Source organism: Cetorhinus maximus, chromosome 14 (genome assembly GCF_964194155.1).
Source record: "Cetorhinus maximus chromosome 14, sCetMax3.hap1.1, whole genome shotgun sequence".
In the NCBI taxonomy this organism is placed as follows: domain Eukaryota; kingdom Metazoa; phylum Chordata; class Chondrichthyes; order Lamniformes; family Cetorhinidae; genus Cetorhinus; species Cetorhinus maximus.
Genome location: NC_135892.1, coordinates 38,144,727 through 38,169,387, shown reverse-complemented (window position 1 = coordinate 38,169,387; position 24,661 = coordinate 38,144,727). Strand labels below are relative to the sequence as shown.

At 42.5% G+C, this 24,661-nt stretch overlaps 1 protein-coding gene across 6 annotated transcripts in view; it reads right to left on the bottom strand.

Annotated features, from left to right (window-relative positions):
• serac1 (serine active site containing 1) overlaps window positions 1-24,661 on the bottom strand; it is a 198,111-nt gene that overhangs the window by 119,628 nt on the left and 53,822 nt on the right. For 2 of the 6 annotated variants that reach the window (XR_013578666.1, XM_078556815.1), the window contains exons 7-8: window positions 10,011-10,139; window positions 3,669-3,765 (exon numbers count right to left, since the gene is read on the bottom strand). The exons of 1 other annotated variant lie outside the window; for it this stretch is intronic. Coding sequence is in view for 4 of the 5 variants with exons in the window: in XM_078556815.1 (XP_078412941.1) it covers window positions 3,669-3,765; window positions 10,011-10,139 (226 nt within the window). In the remaining variant the exon portion in view is untranslated. The remainder of the gene's footprint in view (window positions 1-3,668; window positions 3,766-10,010; window positions 10,140-24,661) is intronic. 3 more of the 6 variants (XM_078556818.1, XM_078556816.1, XM_078556817.1) reach the window with 2 other exon arrangements.

Sequence of the window (24,661 nt, the reverse complement as noted above, 5' to 3'; positions counted from 1 at the left end):
TGTAATTCTTCACACACTTGGGATTGTTCAGCAAGTGCTGCCCATCGCAGAACCACATCTAACAACAGACATTTATGCTCTCAGTTTTGCAAGCATGGGCTAGTTGAGTACAGTCAGTACTCTACCTATTGCGAACAGCTGAAGGGATGTGCTGTTTGGTAGGATTTGCCAGTCATTGGGACGTATGGCCTACGTACCTGCCATCGCATTGGCACTGAAATATCTGTGCCACAATTACTTATTTGTGTGGCTGGTACAACATCTTTTTGGCTTGGAGGCAGCGTCCTCTTAGTGGAAAATACCACTCGTGTTACTACTGCAGAGTAGCAGTGTGAAACGGCTAGCTTCACCTATTGCTCAAATTTTTGTGATACCTTACCCTCAGGGTACATTGAAGTAGACTGAGGGCACTTTTCAGGTCCGAAAATTCATGAATCTGTGTGATACACAGCAAATAATGAGCATTTGTGAGCTTGCGTGATACATAGCAAGCAATGATCTGATTGGGGTAGCTTTTAACCCGCAGGATAGCTTTGATGCACCCTATTTCCACATCAAACTTGCATGGTGAGAAAATGGCTCAGGTCCTATTTATAAGATTGCCGATAAGGCCAATCTTATGGCATGTGGAGCTGTAGGAATCCCAACGCATATATTGACTAGTTAAGATAGCCTCGCAGTAGACAGTTGTGGAGAATCCATTGGTGGGTTTCTCAACTAGCACGCTGAGAACAGGGAGCTGATTGGACTGCTCAGTTTCAAAGGGGAATTTGACCGTGGCATCTTAATGTGTAAACACCTTAGTGTGTAAAGAAATTCTTACATGCAGCTGCAAATCCCTTTTGAATTAAACAAAAACATGGGGTCAATAGTTCATAACATGGCCAAATAGGTTGATTAGCAACCTGCAAACCTTTCCAACACACCTATGGCAGGCAGTAAGAGCAGGAGAGACTCCTGGTCAGCCATGCTTGATGCGGAGTGGTGCTTCTGAAGCTATAGGCTCCGGCTTCAGGCTAACGACTTGTTTCAAGAAAAATAGCTTTGGAAAACAGACAGAATTACAGAATCATAGAATTGTTACAGCACAGGAAGAGGCTATTTGGCCCAATGTGACTGCACCAGCTCTCCGAATTATCCTGTCTTCTCCCCGTAACCATGCACATTTTTCCTTTTCCAGATCAGTCTAACTCCCTTTTGAATGTCTCAATTGAACCTGCCTCCACCACGCTCTCAGAGAGTGCATTCCAGACCTTAACCACTTGTTACATGAAAAAATGTTATCACTTTTGTTTCTTTTGTCAATTTATTTAAATCCATGCTCTCTTGTTTTACGAGAATCCTTGTACGAGTGGGAACAGATTCTCCAAATCTACTCTGTCTATACCTTTTACGATTTTGAATACCTCTATCAGATCTCATCTTAGCCTTAATTCTCTTCGTCAAGAAAATCAGTCCTAACTTCTCCCATCTATCTTCATAATTGAAGTTCCTCATCTCTGGAACCATTCTCATGAATCTTTTCTGCACCCTCTCCAATGCCTTCACATCCTCCCTAAAGTGCTGTACACAGAACTGGATGCAATACTCCAGCTGAGGACGAACTAGTGTCTTATACAACTTCAACCTACATGCTCTTGTATTTTACGTCCCTATTATTAAAGCCTAGGATACTGTATGCTTTATTAACCACCCTCTCAACCTGTCTTGTCACAACTTCAAAGACTCATGCATATATGCACTATACACCCAGATCCCTCTGCTCCTGCACTCTCTTTAGAGTTGTACCTTTTATTTTGTATTATCTCTCACATTTCCCCACATTAACTTCACTTGCCACCTGTCCGTCCATTCCACCAACTTTGTATCATCTGCAAATTTTGAAATTGTGCCCTGTAAATCAAGGTCTAGGACATTAATATATATCAGGAAAAGTAAGGGTCCCAACACTGGCCCCTGGGGAACTCCACTACAAACCTTCCTGCAGCTTGAAAAACATCCATTAACCACTACTCTCTGCTTCCTGTCACTTGGCCAATTCTGTATCACGTACCTTTTATTCCATGAGCTATAATTTTCCTCAAAAGTCTGTGGTGCAACATAGTATCAAATGCCTTTTGTACATCACATCAACAGCATTGCTCTCAACGACCCTCCTCAAAAACTCCAGCAAGTTAGTTAAGCCCTTAACAATCAGTGCTGGCTTTCCTTAATTAACCCGCGTTTGTCCATGTGACTATTAACTTTGTCCCAAATTATTGTTTTGGGAGGTTTCCTCACCACTGAAGTTAAACTGACTGGCTTGTAGTTGTTGGGCTTATCTTTATACCTTTTTTGGACAAAACAGTAACATTTGCAATTCTCCAGTCCTCTGGCACTACCCGAGTCTGAGGAAGATGGAAAAATTATGGCCAGTGCCTCCGCAATTTCCACTCTCACTTCCCTCATCCAGTGGGTGCATCTCATCCAGTCCTAGTGCCTTATGAACTTTTAAGTACAGATAGCCTATCCAATACCTCCTCCTTATCAATTGCTTCTACTGTCTGAATTACCTCCTCTTTCATCATGGCCTGGGTAGCATCCTTTGCCTTGGTAAAGACAGGTGCAAAGTATTCATTTAATATCTCCGTAATGCCCTCTGCCTCCATGTGAAAATCCTCTTTTTGGTTCCTATTTGGCTCTACTCCTCCTTTTACCACCTTTCTACAATTTATTTGCCCACAGAAGACTTTGGGATTCAAAATACCCGTTTGGCAGTACAGAACTTGAGTATTGTTGAAAAAAGACATTTTGTAGAAGGTTTTCACCTTGCATTCATCAGGACAACCGCAAGAATACAATGTCAGGGGAAGCAACAACTTTGTACTGTATGAGAAAGGAGTGCTAATTGGTTGACAAGTGGACTCTGATTGGTAGAGACATTGCCTTGAAGAATGCACCAGAGCCCACTTGCCAACCAATCAGCACTCTCTTTTCATAAGGTATAAAGTTGCTGCTTCCCCTGACGTTAGTATTCTTGTGATTGTCCTAATGAGTGCAAGACGAAAAGCTTCGACAAAATGTCTTCTTTCAGCAATACTTTTGGGATTCCATTTTATATTGGTTGCCCGTCTCTTTTCACTCTCCCTCTTTGCTTCTCTTATTTGCTCTTTCTTCTTCCATTCTCGCACCAGTTTATCCACGAACACTAAATTCCTCTGCTCAGCATAGTCGGTAGACGAGTATGCAAATGTAACGACTTTTCGTTTGAAACCAGCTTCATGCTTCAATTTTTTTGGAAGACTCATTTCTCTTTGTCGTTTGCCATGTGTGGATTGTTCTGTCTGGGCATTCCTTGAACTCCCGGGCATCTTTGCAACACAGCCCAAATTGCCTGTTTGATCCCTTGCCCCTAGTTATAATTAAAACATGCATTTGTGGGGTGAAAATCTGAGGCTGACTATTAATGTGGGTATAGCATGTCGTGACTGAAAAGGGATCAGCTTATATGCAGATACATGCAAAAACAATTTTTGGAGCCATAAGAATGGGGCTGCTGACGTCAGGTTGATTTATATGTTGCGATATATATGTGTGTGTGTGTATATATATAATATATATATACATATACACACACATTTATATGTATGCATAATGTTGCAATAATATCTACAATACTTATGCTTTACTTGCCTGCCTCTCATTTTTTTTGTTGCTACCAATCTTAATTTGGAAAACTGATCTTAACATCTGAGAGTTAACTGTGGATGTTTCACCATGTCCTTCCTGGAAACAAAAAAAAACACTGAAAACTCTGCAAGATAAAGAGCACATATGGATTTGGTTCAGCAATGGGTCCCTAGTCATTTTGCCAAGGCCAAACATGCAGATTGGCCTTTAAGCTGTTCACGGTTTTCAACCACATTTGGTAGAAGTTAAAGCCATACTGTTAATGGGTAGAAACTTCTTGAATAATTTCTTCACTTAAGTATTCAAAAATGATCTACTTTTCTGCAAAAAAGCTGCCAAATATTTTCTGCCCTTGTATCAACCTAATGCAACCTAATGCATATTAAGCACCATGTTTGTGAATAGTAGTACAATTCCTTCACTTCACTTTTCTTTTTTGCAGATGGCATGATTTTTTCCATACCCACTTATGTTAGATTACAAGAAAAAGCCAGTTATCAAAATTTAAGCATTCATCTCTCTTCAGTTGTCAAAGTTTCTTGTACTTTCATTTTTGTTATGACCATCATGAGCCACAGCATCTTGCATTTATATAGCACCTTTACTGTATAAAAATGTCCTGAAGTGCTTCAGAGGCATAATAAAAAAATAATTAATATTGCCACACAAGATTCACACTGCATTTTAAGACAACACCAATAAATACTTCTAAACATCTTACAAAATACATGTTAGTGTCTGCTTACAAAATTTTCTTTTCATATCTCAAAACATGGATGGAGTCAGTGTTGAGTATACAGAGCAGTGAATTCACATTTCTTTGTTTCACAAAAATAAATGTCTTGCTTTTGTTTTTTGATCACAACATTTTTTAAACAATAAAACTATGCTGAATTGCATTATTCTTAACAGTTCAGGTCATACTGACTTTGGTAAAAGTACATCGTCGCATGCAATATATTTACTTTATATCAATTTTCTGTGAAACTGATATATAACTGTCATGATGGAGATGCTCTTTGAAGCAGTTAAAAGTGCTTTGTCTGCTTCATGTGACTCTAGACGCAGGAAGTCTCCTAAACCTAACAAAATTGAGGATCACAGAATAGGGGGTTCAGTGTCAGCTTGGATAAAAATTGGCTTATGGACAGCGAACAGCGAATCATGTAAATCATTGTTTTTCAGATTGGAGGGTGGTAGACAATGGTGTTCCCCAAGGTTCTGTGCCAGGATCACTACTTCTCTGAAGAATACTTGGATTTTTTTTAGAATACAAAATAAAATTTTAAACTTGGAGGTGTGGCAAACAGTAATAATAATACGAAGCAACTGTGAGAGGACATAGATAGGTGAGCAGAATGGGCAGACAAGTGTCTGATGGAATTTAATAAGTGATGTTTTGGTAGAATGAATAGGGAGAGCAATATGGAGAATTGCACAGTTCTAAAGCATGTATAGGGACAGAGGAACCTGAGGTGGGGGTGATGGGGTTCATGTGCATAGATCTTTAAAGGTGCAGGGCATATTTAGACAGAAGTGAATAAAACATATTGGATCTTGGGCTTCAAAAATAGAGGTAGCAAGGAAGATTGGCTAAACCTGCATAAACTCTGGTTAGGCCATAACTAGAATCCAATTCTGGTCACCACACTTTTGGAAGAAGGGAGATTTACCAGAATGGTTCCATAGATGAGGGATTTTAGTTACAAGGATAGATTGGAGAAGTTGGGGTTGTTTCCTTGGAGCAAATGAGGTTGAGGGGAGATTTGATAAGGGGTACACAATATAATGACATATTTAGATAAGATAGATAAAGTAAAAGTCCTCCTTCAGCTGATGGTACAAGGACTGGATCCCCTTTAGATCCATTGAAGTTAACCCTCTTCCAATCTAGAAGTTCTACCTTAGCTTGTTCCTTGCTCCTCTTCAATATGAATATAAATTTTATGATATAGTGATCACTCTTAGACAAATGTTCACCCGCAGACGCTCGGTCCATTTGGTCCACCCAACACCAGATCCAGCAATGCCTCCTTCCTAGTTAGACATACAGGTCAAGAAAGTTCAATTTCAAAAATTCCTCCCCCTCCTTGCCCTTTACTCTAACATTATCTCAATTGATATTTGGGTAATTAAAGTCCTTTATTATCACCACTCTATGGTTGGTGCACCTGCAGATTTTCTCTTCTACCTCTCTCTCTCACTATTTGGAGGCCTACAGAATATGCCACGTTTTGCGATCACCTCTTTTTGCTTCTCAACTCTAACCAAATTGATTCTGTCTTTGCGCCATCCAAGGCATCCTCTCTTTCCAACATTACAAGGTCTTCCCTAATCAGTACTGCAACCCCAGTTCCCAATTTTCCTTTGCAATCTTTTCAGAGCACTTTGCAACCTTGAATATTAGGTGCCAAGTCCTCACCATTTTGAAATCACATTTCTGTTATTGTCACTACATCATATTCCCACATGGTTATTTGAGATTGTAGTTCATCAACCTTATTCACCACTTTACATATATACATTCTAAACCTGCCTTTGTATTCCTCATAATCCTTCTTAACCTGCTCCTATCTAACATGGTACTGCTTCTATCCAACACTCTCACTTTTTGCCCCTTATTCCTCTTTTCTATTTCTATATGCTTGTGTCCAACCTCCTGCCAATTTAGGTTAAACCCTCCACTACCACACCAGTGAAACACATCACGAGCACATGGTCTCAATCCTGCTGAGTTACAAACCAACCCTTTTGAATAGGTGCATCCTGCCCCAGTACCCTGGAAGAATAAGAGGTGACCTTACTGAAACATGTAAGGTCTTGAGGGGACTGGATAGGGTGCATACTGGGAGGATGTTTCCTCTTGTGCGGGAAACTATAACTCAGGGGCATATTTTAAGACAGAGATGAGGAGATTTTTTTTTCTCTCAGAGGGTCATTAAGAATATGGAATTCTCTTCCCCAGGTGGTGATGGTGGAGGCTGGGTCTTTAAACTTATTCAAGACCGAGTTAGATCAATTATTATTAGACAAGGGAGTCAAGGGTTAAGGGGTGCAGACAGGGAAGTGGAACTGAGACCGCAACTAGATCAGCGAAGGTCTTATTCAATGGTGGAGCAGGCTCAAAGGGCCGAATGGCCTACTCCTGCTCCTAAGTCCTATGTTCCCAACTGGTTGCAATGCACCAGAAATCTTAACCCCTCCTTCCTGCACCATGCCTCAAGCCATGCATTGATCCTCCTTATCTTCCTATTGCTACTCTCACGAGTGCCTGGTTGTGGGTGTAATCTCGAGATTACTACCTTAAAGATCTTACTTTTTAAAAACTCTTCCCCAGCTCTTAAAAATCAGATTAAAGGATCTCAATACCTGCCCTCTTGTTGGTACCGGCCTGTACCACAATTTGTGGTCCACTCTCATCCCACTGCAGAATATTCTGCAGACTCTCCATGATACCCTTTACCCTGGCACCAGGGAGGCAACACACCATGCAGGACTCAGAATGATGGTTACAGAAATGCCTATCTGCCCCTTAACTACAGAATCACCTAGAATGACTGTATTACTACTGTTTGCTGAAATCAATGGGTTCAGAAGGAAATTGAATGGGCACTTGTGGAAAATAAATTTGCGGAGCCATGGGGATAGAGCAGGGGAGTAGGACTGACTGGACTGCTCTACACAGAACCAGTATGAATTTGATGGGCTGAATGGCCTCCTTCTGTGCCATTAAGACTCTCTGACTCTTTGTAGGCAAACTCAGTGTACATTTTGTTCACAGCAAAGCACTACAGACAGTAATGAGACAAATATCCTGTTCATCTACTTTTACTGGTTGAAATGGGCAATGGACTGGGTAAAGTCCTTGCTATTCTTTAATTTGTGTCATGGGACTTGTACTGCACAATCTACATGACTGTGAAAAACCATGCTGGTTTGAGATGAACAGAGGCACCTACTAGTCCAAATACATAAGTACTTTAAAGTGTCAGCACAGGTAGGTAAAACCATAGAAAGGACCACAGGCATTATGATTTTATAAATAGTGGATAGCCTACAGCAGTGAAGAGATAATACAGAACTTGCAGAGTCAATTCACCAGGATATGAACATACGAAATAGGAGCAGAAGTAGGCCATTCGGCCCCTCGGCCTGCTCTATTATTCAATAAGATCTTGGCTGATCTGTTGTATTTCTAATTCCACATTCCCATCTATCCCACATAACCTTTGATGAAAAAGAGGAATGGCAAATAAATATTGTAACCATAACCTGTAGTTGTATTTTTTTGTCAACTTGGCTCAGTTTGTAGTATTCCTGCCTCATGGAGTCAAAACCCTGTCAGGACTTCAAACATATGAGGTCAACAGCACTAAGGATAGGCCACACCACCACAAGCGCCATCCTTCAAATGGGATGTTAACTGTGGACCAATCTGTCTGTACACAACTATTGAGTTTTATAATATTGCCTCTGTGGCATCTCAGAGTGCCACATACTGTACTGAAAGAAATGATCTGATTTGTACTCTATTTAAAGTTAACTTTGAACTTTGTAATGTACCTTTATAAATCTTATGAATAAAGTATGTTTTTGGGAAAATAAAGGACTGGCAAACTATAGTTATGAGAAAAGACTTGAAATACTGGAACTTTTTCCATTGAAAGTTAAGAGGAGATTTAATAGGAAGTTTTAACTCTAATGAGAGTTTTGTTAGGGCGATTTGGTTGAGAGTGATGATGAAGCCATCAATTTACATCGATCATCGATGAAAAAAGTTAGGAGAAATCTCTTAATTCAGAGAGCTGATGAACTTTAGAATGATTTGTCACAGGGAGTAGTTGAGGCAGAGATCATTGCATTTTTAATGGAAAATTGGATAACATTTGATGCGGAGGAAAATACAGGGAAATGGGAAGAGGGGACAGTCAGATTAATTTTAGATCATTCTAGCTAAGATATTGCACAGTCACAGTGTTGCAAAACTCAATAGCTGTATACAGGCAGATTGGTCTACAGTTGTCCATAAAAGCAAAATGCTGCAGATGCTGGAAATCTGAAACAAAAACAGAAAATGCTGGAACACTCCTTCAAAGGTTCTTTAGCTCCTTCCTCCTCACTGTCCAGGGCCCCAAACACTCCTTCAAGGTGAATCAGCGATTTACTTGTACTTCTTTCAATTTAGTGTTCTGTATTCGCCACTCACAATGCAGTGTCCCCTACACTGGGGAGACTAAACGCAGACAGGGCTGACCACTTGCGGAACACCTTCGCTCAGTTCACAAGCATGATCCCGACCTTCTGGTCGTTTGCCATTTCAATTTACCTTCTTGCTCTCATTTTCACATTTCTGTCCTTGGCCTGTGACAATGTTCCAGTGAAGCCCAATGGAAGTAGGAGCAACGGCACCTCATCTTCTGATTAGGTACTTTACAACCTTCTGGACTCAACATTGAGTTCTACAACTTCAGACCATGAGCTTTGTCCTCCATTTTTATCCCCCCGCCCCCCAAATTGCCGGTCTGTATCTTGTTTTCATGTTTTTGCTTTCAGATGGCACTGACCCTTTTTCTGCTATTAACACATTCTGCTATTTTGCTTTCAGGTAGTGCTGACCTTTATTCTGCTATTAACACCCAAAGCTTTAGTCTTTAATATTGCCATTATCACTCCCTTTGTCTTGTGTTCCATAACATCTTTGTTATTTAATCTCTCTTGCCCTCTAACCTATCCCTGACCTTCTATTTTGCTTTACCTGCCCCTCCCCACTTTTTCAACAGCATAAAACCAATCATTTTTCTACCTCTCTCCAGTTCCAAAGGAGAGTCATAGTGGGCTCGAAGCATTAACTCTGTTTCTCACTCTCTACAGATGCTGCCAGACCTGCTGAGTTTTTCCAACACTTTCTGTTCTTGCCACAGCTGTCATCCCATTCAAAAGATGGTGCCTGCGGCAATGCAGCACCTCCCCAGCACATGTGAAGTCCTAACTGGGGTTTGACTCCATGTACTTCCAATTCAGAGGCAGGAATACTACAAATTGAGCCAGTCTGGAACAAAAAAAATCTTCTTTCAGGCTGCACGTCAAAGCTTAAAATTTTTAGGCCCCATCTGTTAGGGATTGCACAATCTCTGATATTATTTAATGCTAATGGAAAGGTTTTTAATAGGCCAGCCTTTGCTAAACCATATAGCCATGGTGTAACTGCTAGCCATTAGCAATGTTTCATTTGTAGACCTTGGTCATCATCTAAAAACAGATATCATCTTGTCTGAAAGTAGTAAATTTTCCAGCAATGTTGCAAAAGGATGACTACACAGAACTAGATCTTCGAAGCTTACCCTTTGCGCTGCCAAAGACTGATTACTCTCTCGTAGAGCAAGAGAAGTAAAGTACTGCACACACTGATCCACTTCAGACTGCGGTAGGGAGGCCAGCAGGTACCTTAGCTCATCTTCAATGCAGGAGTTCTACACATAGGAAACAAACACGAGAACAGGACATGATTTTTGTATAAACACAGCTAAGTGCCTGCAGCTTTGCTCAATCTTAGAAAATTATACATAACCTTCAGGTTCACAAACAGAGTCTATGGGCAGAATTTTTATGTTAATTGATCTGCTGTAGCATGGTGGATGTTGGATATGGTCAGATGGCTTCATTGCATGTCTGCCACTGAACATTAGGCAAGTAGAAGAATGGATGCATGTGGGAATGTGGAAAGACCTCTCCTCTCCACTGGTTCTCTGATGCTTCTCTGGAAGTCATATTGCAGGCTATGAGTGCTAGAGGAGAAGTATTGCCCGCCGGACAGGAGGGAGAGGCCAGCCTCTGAAATCAAAGAGGTATGGCTGGAAGTAGCTGAAGGAATAAGGGCAGGAAAGATGACTGGCATCCCACGTTCTCTGTCTTTCAAAGCATCCTGCTATGTAGCATGCCTCAGAGCAACACGCCTTGCACTCCACTCATTTCTCTTTCTTGAGACATAACCTCACATTTCCATCTGAATAGCCAACACTGCCACATACTCACCTTACTGCCAACTCTCACTCATCTGTCACGATCAGGCTCCACAGTGTTTTCATTCATCCTCTTCACACAATCTATTTCGCACACTCATAACTCTCTGCTTCCTCTCCTTGCAGCAAAGAGCACAGAATTCCAGGGAGAGACAGAGAACCAGGAATGGCTATCCAGTAATTTCCACTCTGACAATTGGGTAGGAGGTGGTCATGGAGATCAGCAGAGTAGCAGATTGCAAGACCATTGGCGATGGAGAGATGGGAGTCTCCCAGATACTTGGTGACAGTATTACATATCACAATGCCACATGACATAAAACAATCACTCGTGGATTTGCCGTCACCAATAACTGATGTATAAGCATCTGCACAATGATGACTTTGAGCCCTTTCCCCATGTCAGTTCGAATACATGTTTTTCATCCCCCTGACAAGTGAGATTCTGAAGGGTATTGACAGGGTAGACACTGAAAGGTTGTTCCCCCGGCTGGTGAATCTGGAACACAAGGCACAGTCTCAGGACCATTTAGGACCAAGATGGCAAAAATTTTCTTCACTCAGAGGGTTGTGAATCTTTGGAAACCTCTATCCCACAGGGTTTTGAATGTTCCATTCTGGTGAATATTTAAGTCTGAGAAAGATAGTTTTTTGCCTCTCAGAGAATCAAGGGAAATGGGGATTGGGCAGGAAAGTGTCGTTGAGGCAGATCAGCCATGACTGTATCAATAGCAAAGAAGCCTCGAGGGTCCATACGGTCTGTCGCTTGGCTGAGAGAATGCTTACTGCACAGGATGAGGCCATTCAGCCCACTGAATGCATTTCTGCTCTCTGCAGGAACAACTCAGCTATTCTCATGACCCTCCCCTCCTTTCCCTGTATCCCGGAAAATTTTCTCTCTTCAGTTGATTATCTAATTCCTTTTTGAAAGTCACAATTCTATCTACCTCCACCACACTCTCAGATAGTGCATTCTAGACCTTAATCACTCACGGCATACAAGGTCTTTCCTCATGTTAGTTCTTTTTTCAATCATCTTAAATCATCCTCTGGTTCTCGGCCCTTCCGCCAATGGAACAGTTTCTTGCCAGCTACTCTGTCTTAGACCCTCATGATTTTGAGCATCTTTATCAAATCAACTTTCAACCCTCTCTTCTCTAAGGAGAAAAAATGCAGCTTCTCCAATCAATTCATGTAGCTGAAATCCCTCATCCCTGGAAACATTCCCATCAATCCTTTCTGCACTCTTTCTAAAGCCTTCATATCCTTCTTAAAGTGGGGTGCCCAGAATTGGACACGATACTCCAGTTGAGATTTAACCAGAGCTTCGTAAAAGTTTTATAATTAATTCCAAATTAAGAGAACTATCAGAAATGAAGGACTTCATAGGCTGAATACCTCAGGCTAATCTGAAGATGAATAGAAAGACCCTTAGAAAATATGGACCACACTAGAAGACCAACAACATGTGAAAATCAATTTCAGGATACATCAGTTGCAACTTATGTCATATAGGCAGCAACTGAAAAAGTCAATCGATCAAATTTGTCTGTTGCTGCAGTGGCTAAGGCAGGGACTGTGACTTCTCTGAAGCTGAGTTATCTGAAGGGATTGCAGAGCTGGTCATCGTGTCAACTCCAATTGAAGCTTTTTAAAGGGTCTCGTAGAAAAGCCAAAAGATCTTGATATTGAAGATTTTTTCAAAAATGGGTGTAAATACAAAGCTATCCTGCAGGCCGATAGAGTTTGCAAGCTTTAGATGTGGCTTCAACTATTGGCAAGGTAGCCAAGATTTGCGAAACTGAACAAGCCGTGTAGAAAGTGTGGACTTCTTCATCCACCAAGAAGCTGTCCAGCATACAAGGACCACTATACAGCGTGTGACATGAAAGAGCATTAGACACACCAGAATCACAGTGCATAAGGGGTCCTTCGGCCCATTGAGTCTGCACTGACGTGAGAAACACCTGACCTACCTACCTAATCCCATTTACCAGCACCTGGCCCATAGCCTTGAATGTTATGACGTGCCAAGTGCTCATCCAAGTACTTTTCAAAGGATGTGAGGCAACCCGCCTCCACCACCCTCCCAGGCAGAGCATTCCAGACCGTCACCACCTTCTGGGTAAAAAGGTTTTTCCTCACATCCCCCCCTAAACCTCCCACCCCTCACCTTGAACTTGTGTCCCCTTGTGACTGACCCTTCAACTAAGGGGAACAGCTGCTCCCTATCCACCCTGTCCATGCCCCTCATAATCTTGTACACCTCGATCAGGTCACCCCTCAGTCTTCTCTGCTCCAACGAAAACAACCCAAGTCTATTCAACCCCTCTTCATAACTTAAATGTTTCATCCCAGGCAACATCCTGGTGAATCTCCTCTGCACCCCCTCCAGTGCAATCACATCCTTCCTATAATGTGGCGACCAGAACTGCATACAGCACTCCAGCTGTGGCCTCACCAAGGTTCTATACAACTCCAATATGACCTCCCTACTTTTATAATCTATGCCTCGATTGATAAAGGCAAGTGTCCCATATGCCTTTTTCACCACCCCACTAAAGTGCCCTCCACCTTCTGAGATCTATGGACACACACGCCATGGTCCCTTTGTTCCTCAGAACTTCCTAGTGCCATTCCGTTCATTGAATACTTCCTTGTCAAATTACTCCTTCCAAAGTGTATCACGTCACACTTTTCGGGGTTAAATTCCATCTGCCACTTATCTGCCCATTTGACCATCCCGTCTATATCTTCCTGTAGCCCAAGACACTCAACCTCACTGTTCACCACCCAGCCAATCTTTGTGTCATCCGCAAACTGACTAATCCTACCCCCCACATAGTCATCTATGTCGTTTATATAAATGACAAATAATAGGGGGCCAAGCACAGATCCCTGTGGTATGCCACTGGACACTGGCTTCCAGTCACTAAAGCAGCCTTCTGTCATCACCCTTTGTTTCCTACAACTAAGCCAATTTTGAATCCACCTTATCAGATTACCCTGTATCCCATGTACACTTGCCTTCTTTATAAGTCTCCCATGTGGGACCTTGTCAAAGGCTTTGTTGAAATCCATAAAACTACATCAACTACACTACTCTTATCTACACACCTGGTCACCTCCTCAAAAAATTCAATCAAATTTGTTAGGCATGACCTCCCTCTGACAAAGCCATGCTGACTATCCCTGATCAAACCTTGCCTTTCCAAGTGGAGGATAGATACCCTCCTTAAGAACTTGCTCCAATAGTTTCCCTACCACTGATGTGAGACTCACTGGCCCGTAGTTCCCTGGCTTATCTCTACAACCCTTCTTAAATAGTGGAACCACATTAGCTGTTCTCCAGTCCTCTGGCATCTTTCCCGTGGCCAGAGAGGAATTAAAAATTTGGGTCAGAGCCCCTGCGATCTCCTCCCTTGCCTCTCTCAGCAGTCTGGGACACAAATCATCCTAACCTGGAGATTTGTTTACTTTTAAGCCTGCCAACACCTCCAAAACCTTGTTACTCCCAATATCAATTTGCTTAAGAACCTCGCAGTCTCTCTCCCAGAGTTCGATACCTTCATCCTCATTCTCTTGCGTGAAGACGGATGTTAAGTATTCATTCAACACTCTACTGATATCCTCTGGCTCCACCCATAGATGGCCCCATGGTCCCTTATGGGCCCTCCTCTTTCCCTGGTTATCCTCTTCCCATTGATATACTTACAGAATATCTTGGGATTTTCCCTATTTTTACCAGCCAGAGCTTTCTCATATCCCCTCTTTGCTCTCCTAATTGCTTTCTTAAGCTCCACCCTGTACTTTCTGTACTCCACTAATGCCTCTGCTGATTTGCTTCCCTTGTACCTGCTAAAAGACTCTCTTTTCCTTCTCATCGTAACCAATGTAAGAAACTCAGTTCAGAAGGTGTGGCAAGAAGTAGCATTACAGATCTCTGCCTCCTAAGTACTAACCAAGTGTCCCAGCCATCCCTCTTTATAAGTGCTCTCAGTCCTTAATCAAATAATGCCCATCATCTGCGTATCTTTAATAAGACAATCAACCAAAGATTTATTTATTTAAACAAAAGCTTTATAACATACTTACAAATTATAACATAATTACAAAACAATTAAAAAAATGGTTTTCCATATTTCTTACAACTCCCAGAAGACATCCCTCTTGTAGGACCTTGAACAATTTCCTGGAGCAAGCTCTTTGTAAAACAGTCTGATAAATTAGTGACTTGCGTTGACCCATTTTATCTTCAAGATCTTTTTTCTCTCCAACATTTCCTTTGCACTAGCCAAGTCACTCCTCAACCTTTTCTCAGTGACACTCCATGTCAAATGAACATTATCCCAAAGAGACCTGCATAGCATTCAATGGGCAAAATTTCTCAGAATGTCCCTTGTTTAGGATTTCCTTCAGAATGTTAGATAAGTACAATCCTATATCTAATGCTTCTACCAGCGCCAGTTTTTCTGCAGCTTTTTATTTTTAATTTATATTTTCGTTGCTTCCCAAGCTAAGGGACAGCACTTTCTATTTATCCCCACCAAGAATATGATAAACCCAGCCATATTTGAATATCCATCTGGAAGCTTGACATGGGAAGCATCACCGCAAATGATCAACTTCATATCTTTTGGGTCACCCAAAGCTGGAAACCCAAGACACATTTCTCAGAATTTAATTTCTTTAATGTTTTATTTGCCTTTAAAACCTCCTCAACTGTAGCATTTTTCACCAGAGTACTCAGTTCCAATATGTCATAACTGGCATTGGGTCTTGTCTGATGCATAGCCAGGTTAACTGTCCAATCAAACTTCTTAACTGCTTTGTTTCTTCTTTGGATACAAGCTCATCTTTCTGTGAGGACCTGGCCTGATTTATTGAGATACAATTAACACTTTCTAGATATGATTGTTGATTCAAGGCTACACCCAACTTAGTTAGTTAGATTAATATCTAACCCTATATATTTAAAGGTCCTTGAAGCCTGACTTCCAATCCTAAATTCCCCTTTTATCTTAGCTAACAAATTGCTCAAATTCCACAGAACCTCTCCCTAGAAAATCATTGACTTGCATCATAAAGATATCCATGAGTTTCTCTTAATGATACCAATAGAACATTGCTGGTTTTGCTTTTACCTGAATTCTGCAAGACGGACCTAACGAGAAATACCACACCCTCAATGCATCATTCAATCTATAAACACATTTGTTTAATTTCCACAGTTTCCTTTCTACATCACCCAATTCTTTAGATAGTTTCAAAAATGTTTCCCTTTGAAAATTTTCATCCTGCAAAATGCAGCTTTTATATTGATTGACCTACATTCCCAAGAATTTGTGCCTAAGAAAATCTTCAAGATCACCTTCCTGCAGTGGGGGAAGTCCACTCTAACATCTTGATGACCAAGTCTCTCTTCAAAACCCTGAGCTACTAGTCTTGTTTCAGCCTTATATGTTCCATCAAATAGTACTTTTTCAGCACATATCCACCTGTGAGATAAGTCAGGCTATCGCCTATCTGGCACTTCAGAGCATTCATCAATTTTTTTTCCAACTATCCAACTCTTTTTGTTTTGCATCTATTATTAATTTATCTTCCAATTTGTTTGTAGCCATCAAAACTTCCTGATCATAAGGACTTCTACTTCTAGTGGTGTTCCCAGTTTGCTCTATAGTCCTTGTTCTAGTCAAACTACGGCCTCCGCTGGCCCTCCCATCTCATTCTGGACTACGGTTACATGGCCTCGCCCGCCCACGGCCAAAGGTTCTGTTGCCAGTACATGTTCTTTTCCTAGGACCAGAGTCATTTCCAGGTCCACTATAGAAACAGTGCGTTTTCTAACTTTCCACATTTTCACCTCATTTTGCCAGCCCATGGATCTTACACCTCCTTTTCATTATTGTGAGCTTTTAGCCAATATTTGAACTTGCTGGTAGCTTTCCCTGCTCTCCCTACAATGGTCACATCTGTCCATTCGCTGGGCCCTTCCGGTAAATATGTTACCCGAGGATAAACTTTTGGCAGTTGACCTTTGGCTAAAATAACCCTATCCTGTGCATCAGTATCACTTTGTCTATTGTCATCCAGCCCCTTATCAATCGTAGTCTCCTTCTCATAACTGTCAAACATATGAGTATGTGAGGTGCAGGAAGCCTCATCATCTTCTACTAATTGCTCAGATTCTGCAGTTTATAAATAGGTCCTGATCAACCTAATTTAAAAAAAAATTATTTTCTTTGATGGGATGTGGGTGTGCAGGCAAGGCCAGCATTTGTTGCCTGTTTCTAATTGCCCTTGAACTCAGTGGCTTGTCAGGACATTTCAGAGGGCAGTTAAGAGTCAACCACATTGTTTTGGTCTGGGGTCACATGCAGCACAGGCTGGGTAAGGATGGCAGATTGCCTTCTGGCGAACCAGATAGATTTTTTTTTCAAACAACAATTGATGGTCATCATTACTGAGACTAGTTTTCGATTCCAGATTTTATTATTTGAATTTAAATTTCACCAGCTGCCCTGGTAGGATTTGAACCAGTGCCCCCAGATCATTAGCCTGGGCAGCTGGTTTACTAGTCTAGTGAAATTACCACCACATCACTATCTCCCCTTGATGAATGTACCCTAATAGTTTGACTACCATGTTGGAGGATTACTGTCTTCCCATCACAGCCTATCAATCACTTTATCCAGACCTTTCCACTCTTTCTGGCCCTCTCTTTTATGGTACAATAAATCCCCAGGATTAAAGTTCATCTCGCATGGTCTTATGTGATACCGTATGGCTCACCAAATTTTCTGAGACTTCTGCCTTGATGAATGCCCTTTTCCCTGCACGTAGAGTATTCAAATGCGGAGAAAAGTTGGAGCTAATTGTAGTCCCTTCCAAGACGGGCAGAGAATCACACTTCACGGAAGACATTTTTGGATTTCTCCCATAGACCAACTGATATTGACTATAGCTCCCAACCACTTGAAGCAAATTCTTCACATAGACTGCGCATCCTAGGGCAGATGTTAGAACCATAGAAAAGTTACAGCACAGGAGGTGGCCATTCAGCCCATCTTGTCCAGGCCAGCCCGAGGACACCCAGGTGCCCTTTCTAATCCTACCTTCCTGCACCCGGCCCATAGCCCTGCAGCTTACAGCACTTTAGGTGCAGATCCAGGTACTTTTTAAAAGAGTTTAAAGCTTCTGCCTCTACCACAAACTTGGGCAGCGAATTCCAGACACCCACTACCCTCTGCATAAAAAAGTTCTTCCTCATGTCCCCCCTACACCTTCTGCCACTTATCTTGAATCTATGTCCCCTGGTTCTAGAATTCTTCACCAAGGGAAACAATTTTATCCTGTCCACTCTATCTATTCCCCTCATAATTTTGTACACCTCAATCAAGTCACCTCTCAGCCTTCTTTGTTCTAAGGAAAATAACCCCAACCTATCCAATCTGTCCTCGTAGCTACTCTTTTCTAACCCTGGCAACATTCTTGTAAACCTCCTCTGCACTCTCTCCAGAGAAAAATCGACTCTGGTGAGATTCGAACCCACAACTTTTGAATCACTTGCCGATAGTAACTAGAAGTCCAACACACTATCCGTTGTGCCACAGAGCCAGACGTTAGCTAAAATCTCATCAATCACTGGGCAATTTCTTTCACAAAGCCTGTGACTGAAGAGACTTTCAGCGCAGTGTTCATCACTATAATATTCATACAAAAACAAAAATAGCTGGGAAAACTCAGCAGGTCTGACAGCATCTGCAGAGAGGAACACAGTTAACGTTTCGAGTCCGTATGACTCTTCATCAGTACTAAGGAAAGTTAGAAATGAGGTGAAATATAAGCTCATTTCTAATTTTCCTTAGTTCTGATGAAGAGTCATTAGGACTCGAAACGTTAACTGTATTCCTCTCCGCCGATGCTGTCAGACCTGCTGAGTTTTTCCAGCTATTTTTGCCTTTAAATCAATACTTCGTTAAAGTCTCATGCTTGTGGGAGACTTACAATAGGTCATGATGGTGTCCTCTGATACTTTTTGTATATATCACATTTTTCACTAGTCTCTTCAACAATCTTTGTGTACTCCTCATCAACTCCTGCATCCTATATTAGGATATTTAATCTGTAACAAGAGGGATGAGCAAACTGTCGACGTAGCTTCTAGACTATTTGCTTTTTCTCTTTCAAATTACTGGCTGATGTAATTAACACTTCTTTAACATTCTGATTAGAGGTGCTAGGTTTTGTTAAAGGGGTGTAATGTCCTGTCCTGTAAATTGAGAATTACTTACTTTTCAAAGACAATTAAAGACAATTGCTTTATCGTGTCCTATGTCCAATTTCACTTGTGCCTTTTTCATGGATGGCTTGCTCAGCAGCAGGGGTATCCCTCAATATGCTATATCTGTAACTAATAAAGTGGCTTACCCCAGCTATTCTGCATGGAATCACCACTCTTTTCAGTGACCTTAAAGTGTTGTCATCCTTGAACCTGAAACAAGTAGAACTTTCATTTTCCTTGACCTTACTTGGATCTTTCCTACTGAGTGAATCTAAATAACATTTCAACCAATCCATTTCACATACTGTGGATGTGAAACCATTGTCCAACACAGCGCAATTAAATGAATCCATGACTAGTACACTCCTCACTGGGCTGAAGCTTCTTGTGACCAGTACCTTAGACTGTTATCTTCCTCTACTGAACCTTCCATGTCGCAATGGCCCCAAAGCCTTTGGATCTCTCAGCCTGGCTGTCTTCACTAGTGAACTTGGTGAAGTTGTCTGCCCCCTGCATCAGTTACAAGCCTGGTGTAATGATCAATTGCTGATTTTGATCTACCGCAGAGGTCCCTGGCTGATCCTTGCACGGATTCCGAGGCATAGAATTTCAATGCAACTGTCAACTTCAGTGCTACAGGCATCGGATGACCACCCACAATTGGAGCTTATTTCCCCTCTGCAAGCATGTCACAAATAGATGTGATTGCCTCCCCAGAGAGCCATAGCTGCCTGTGAAACCAGAGCTCAGACACGGAGGTAGTTTTAGCACGAACTGTATACCCTTCCTTCAGGATAAACTCTTCTTCTTGCGTGGAAATGCCCTCGGCCCTCTCTGCATTCTTCTGGCCTTCAGTGTCACCATGGTGCCTCAGTTTGTTGGCCAGCAGGCTGCTGCTGTCCGTATGCAGCTTCCTTCCTCTTTGTCCTTCTTCTCCTTGCTTGAGGAGCCTCCACCTGAGTGAACTACCCCCATGGCCCCTACATCCTTTGACTCTTTCCTGTCAGCCTTCCCAGTAAGGGAGCCTCTTTGGCTGCAGCCCCTCTTCATAGCCCTCAAGATAAACCCTTCAGTGGCTCACTATAAGATTGTTCATAAAGCGTACTCACCTGTCATGCAGTTTCAACTGCAAATTACAACTCTACACTGTCTTCTTCACTTCAACCCTCATATCCTGCCTTTGCACCACTGAGCTGAAATTCCCTTCCTCCTGTGGAACCCGTGTGACTAACGTAAAATTGCACAGGCAGCAAAATATAACAGTCAATTGGGTAGTTGATTGCCTCAAATCTTCTTTAATTGACCTTTATCAGAAGGCAGGCAGGTTTCCGACCTGATGACGACTATATTTTTCCGGTCGGACGTGATGATGTGAGAATCAGACGCGACATCAAGATACCCGATCTTACACTGTGCTAGGAGAGACAGTCATCCAAATGGCAAGTATAGAATTCTGCCCATATACTCAATGGTGCCTCCAAGGGAGTTGGCTGGGTTGTCGCATCTTGGACCACACATCAAAACCCAGGGAATGTCCGCCATTAGCATCTTAGCAGTCAGAACAGGGAAACAAGCAGACTGCCTCAGCTTTGCCGAAATCATGTAGAAATAATAGGAAGAGGAATATTTCTTAGCTGCACAACAGAAATCAACTGGGTGTTTAAAACAATGCTACTGTGCTAATGTATTTAAAAATGTTAATGAATAATAAACTTTATTTCAAGTCTACATTGTCCTGTCATTTCCATGGCTGCCTCCTGCCTGCCAAATGGTCATTAGCCTGGAAGGGAATATGACATGACCAGAGTAGGTGAGCAGGATAGATGTCCTTTAGGGAAGGAAATCTGCCATCCATACCTGGTCTGGCCTACATGTGACTCCAGATCCGCAGTAATGTGGTTGACTCTTAAATGCCCTCTGAAATGGCCTAGCAAGTCACTCAGCTGCATCAAACCGCTACAAAGTCATTTATAAGGAAAGAAACTGGACAGAAAACCCAGCGTCGACCTAGGCACCGGAAACTACAACGGCAAACCCAGCTCTGTCAGCCCTGCAAAGTCCTCCCAACATCTGGGGCTGCTGCCAAAATTGGGAGAGCGGTCTCACAGACCAGTCAAGTAACAGCCTGACATAGTCATACTCACGGAATCATACTTTACAGATCATGTCCCAGACACCACCATCACCATCCCTGGCTATGTCCTATTCCACTGGCAGGACAGACCCAACAGAGGTGGTGGCACAGTGGTATACAATCAGGAGGGAGTTGCCCTGGGAGTTATGAACATCGACTCTGGCTCCCATGAAGTCTCATGGCATCCGGTCAAACATGGGCAAGGAAGCTTTCTGATGATTACCACGTAACACCGCCTCTCAGCTGGTGAATCATACTCCTCCATGTAGAACACCATGTGAGGAAGCACATGTGAGGGTGGCAAGGTCGCAGAAAGTACTCAGGGTGGGGGGACTTCAATGTCCATCACGAACAGTGGCTCGGTAGCACCACTATTGACCGAGCTGGCTGAGTCCTAAAGGACATAGCTGCTAGACTGGGTCTGAGGCAGGTGGTGAGGGAACTAACAAGAGGGAAAAACATACTTGACCTCATCCTCACCAACCTGCCTGCCGCAGATGCATCTGTCCATGACAGTATCAGTAGGAGTGACCACCCCACAGTCCTTGTGGAGAATAAGTCCCGTCTTCACATTGAGGATACCCCTCCATCGTGCTAACTGGGATAGGTTTCAAACAGATCTAGCAACAAAAGGCTGGGCAACCATGAGGCGCTGTGGGTCATCAGCAGCAACAGAATTGTACTCAGCCACAATCTGTAAGCTTATGGCCCGGCATATCCCCCATTCTACCATTACCACTAAGCCAGGGGATCAACCCTGCTTCAATGAAGAGTGCAGGAGGCATACCTAAAAATGATGTGTCAACCTGGTGAAGCTCCAACACAGGACTATTTGTGTGCCAAACAGCATAAGCAGCAAGTGATAGATAGAGCTAAGCGATTTCACAGCCAACAGATCAGATCTAAGCTCTGCAGTCCTGTCACATTCAGTTGTGAATGGTGGTGGATAATTAAACAACTCACTGGAGGAAGAAGCTCCACAAATAACCCCATCCTCAATGATGGAGGAGCCCAGCACATCAATGCAAAAGATAAGACTGAAGCATTTGCAACAATCTTCAGCCAGAAGTGCCGAGTGGATGATCCATTTTGGCCTCCTCAAATTCACTCCATGTGATATCAAGACACAGCTGAAGGCACTGGATACTGCAAAAGCTATGGGCTCTGACAATAGTACTGAAGACTTATGCTCCAGATCTTGCTAGCCTAGCCAAGCTATTCCAGTACAGCTAAAACACAGGCATCTACCCGGCAATGTGGAAAATTGCTCATGTATGTCCTGTACACAAAAGGCAGGACAAATCCAATCTGGCAAATTATCACCCCATCAGTCTACACACCATCATCAGTAAAGTGATGGAAGGGGTCATCAGCAGTGCTATCAAGCAGCACTTGCTTAGCAATAACCTGCTCAATGATGCTCAGTTTGGGTTCCGCCAGGGTCACTCAGCTTCTGACCTCATTCCAGCCTTTGTTCAAACATGGACAAAAGAGCTGAACTCCCAAGGTGAGGTGAGAGTGACTGCCCTTGACATCAAGGCAGCAATTGACTGAGTTTGGCATCAAGGAGCCCTGGCAAAACTGCAGTCAATGCGACTCAGGGGGAAAACTCTCTGCTGGTTGGAGTCATACCTGGCACAAAGGAAGATGGTTGTGGGTGTTGGAGGTCAATCATCATCTCAGTCCCAGGACTTCATTGCGGGAGTTCCTCAGGGTAGTATCCTAAGCTCAACCATCTTCAGCTGCTTCATCAATGACCTTTCTTCCATCATGAGGTCAGAAATGGGGATGTTCGCTGATGATTCCACAATGTTCAGCACCATTTGCGACTCTTCAGGTACTGAAGCAGTCTATGTCCAAATGCAGCAAGGCCTGGACAATATCCAGGCTTGGGCTGACAATTGGCAAGTAACATTCATGCAATACAAGTGCCAGGCAATGACCATCTCCAACAAGAAAGAATGCAACCATCGCCCCTTGACATTCAATGACATTACCATCGCAGAATCCCCCACTATCAACATCCTGGGGGCTTACCATTGACCAGAAACTGAATTGGACTAGCCATATAAATGCTGTGGCCACAAGAGTAGGTCAGAGGCTAGGAATCCTGTGGTGAGTAACTCACCTCTTGACTCTGCAAAGCTTGTCCACCATCTACAAGGCACAAGTCAGGAATGTGATGGAATACTCTCCACTTGCCCAGGTGAGTGCAGCTCCAACAACGCTCAAGAAGCTTAACACCATCCAGGACAAAGAAGCCCGCTTGATTGGCATCCCTTCCATAAACATTCACTCCTTCCACAACTGGTGAACTGTGGCAGCAGTGTGTACCATCTACAACATGCACTGCATAAACTCACCAAGGCTCCTTAGGCACCACCTTCCAAACTCACAGCCACTATCATCTAGGACAAGAGCAGCAGATACATGGGAACACCACCATCTGGAAGTGCCCCTCCAAGCCACTCACCATCCTGACTTGGAAATATATCGCTGTTCATTCACCGTTGCTGGGTCAAAATCCTGGAACTCCCTCCCTAACAGCACTGTGGGTGTACCCTCACCACAGGGACTGCAGCAGTTCAAGAAGTCAGTTCACCACTAGAAATAGAATAGTAAAGGAAACTAATATAGTGGTGTCTGAAAAAAAAATCTTTTGGTAAAATAATCATTTGGACCAATGAGACTGGATTCAGGAAATGTCAATGGTTGAAGTTACAGCGAATTCTGTGATCTGATTGGTTGAAATTCTGAGATGTGATTGGATGAAGGAGCAAAATTCTGTGATTTTGATACCTACTTAGGTGAAGTGACACTACAATCAAGAATTTCTACAATCAATTATACATTCCTATAGTTGCAAACCAAATACAGCAAAACCTCGAATATTTTAATTTGAATGAACTATATTGCTAGCAGCAATAGATCAAATTTCACTAACTAACCTTGTGAAACACTGGTGGAAAAAATAAACACTAATGTATAAAAAACACACTATGTTCATCAGTATCTAGAAAGAACTGAAAAGAGGAGAGAATGGTATGGTCACACAATTGTTACAGCACAGAAAGAGGCCATTTGGCCTGTCGTGTCTGCACATCTTTCCATGGGAGCAATTTACCTAGTGCCACTCCCGCGCCTTCTTCCTTTCGCTCTGCACCTTCATTTCAGATAATAATCTAATTCCCTCTTTAGTTCTCGACAGAACCTGCCTCCACCAGGTTCTCAGGCAGTCCATTCCGGGTCCCAATTAGATATGTAAATTTATGATGTGTAAAAATTTTTCATGTCACTATTGTTTTTTTTTGCCAATTACCTTAGATCTGTGTCCACTTGTTCTCAATCTTTACACCAATAGGAACAGTTTTTCTCAATCTACTCTGTCCAGACCTCTCAGGATTTTGAATACCTCTATCGAATCTCCTCTCAGCAGTCTCTTCTCCAAGGAAAAAAATCCCAACTTCTCCAATCTATCTACATAATTGAAGCTCCTCATTCCTAGATCCATTCTCATTAATCTTTCTGCACTCTCTCTAATGCCTTCAAATC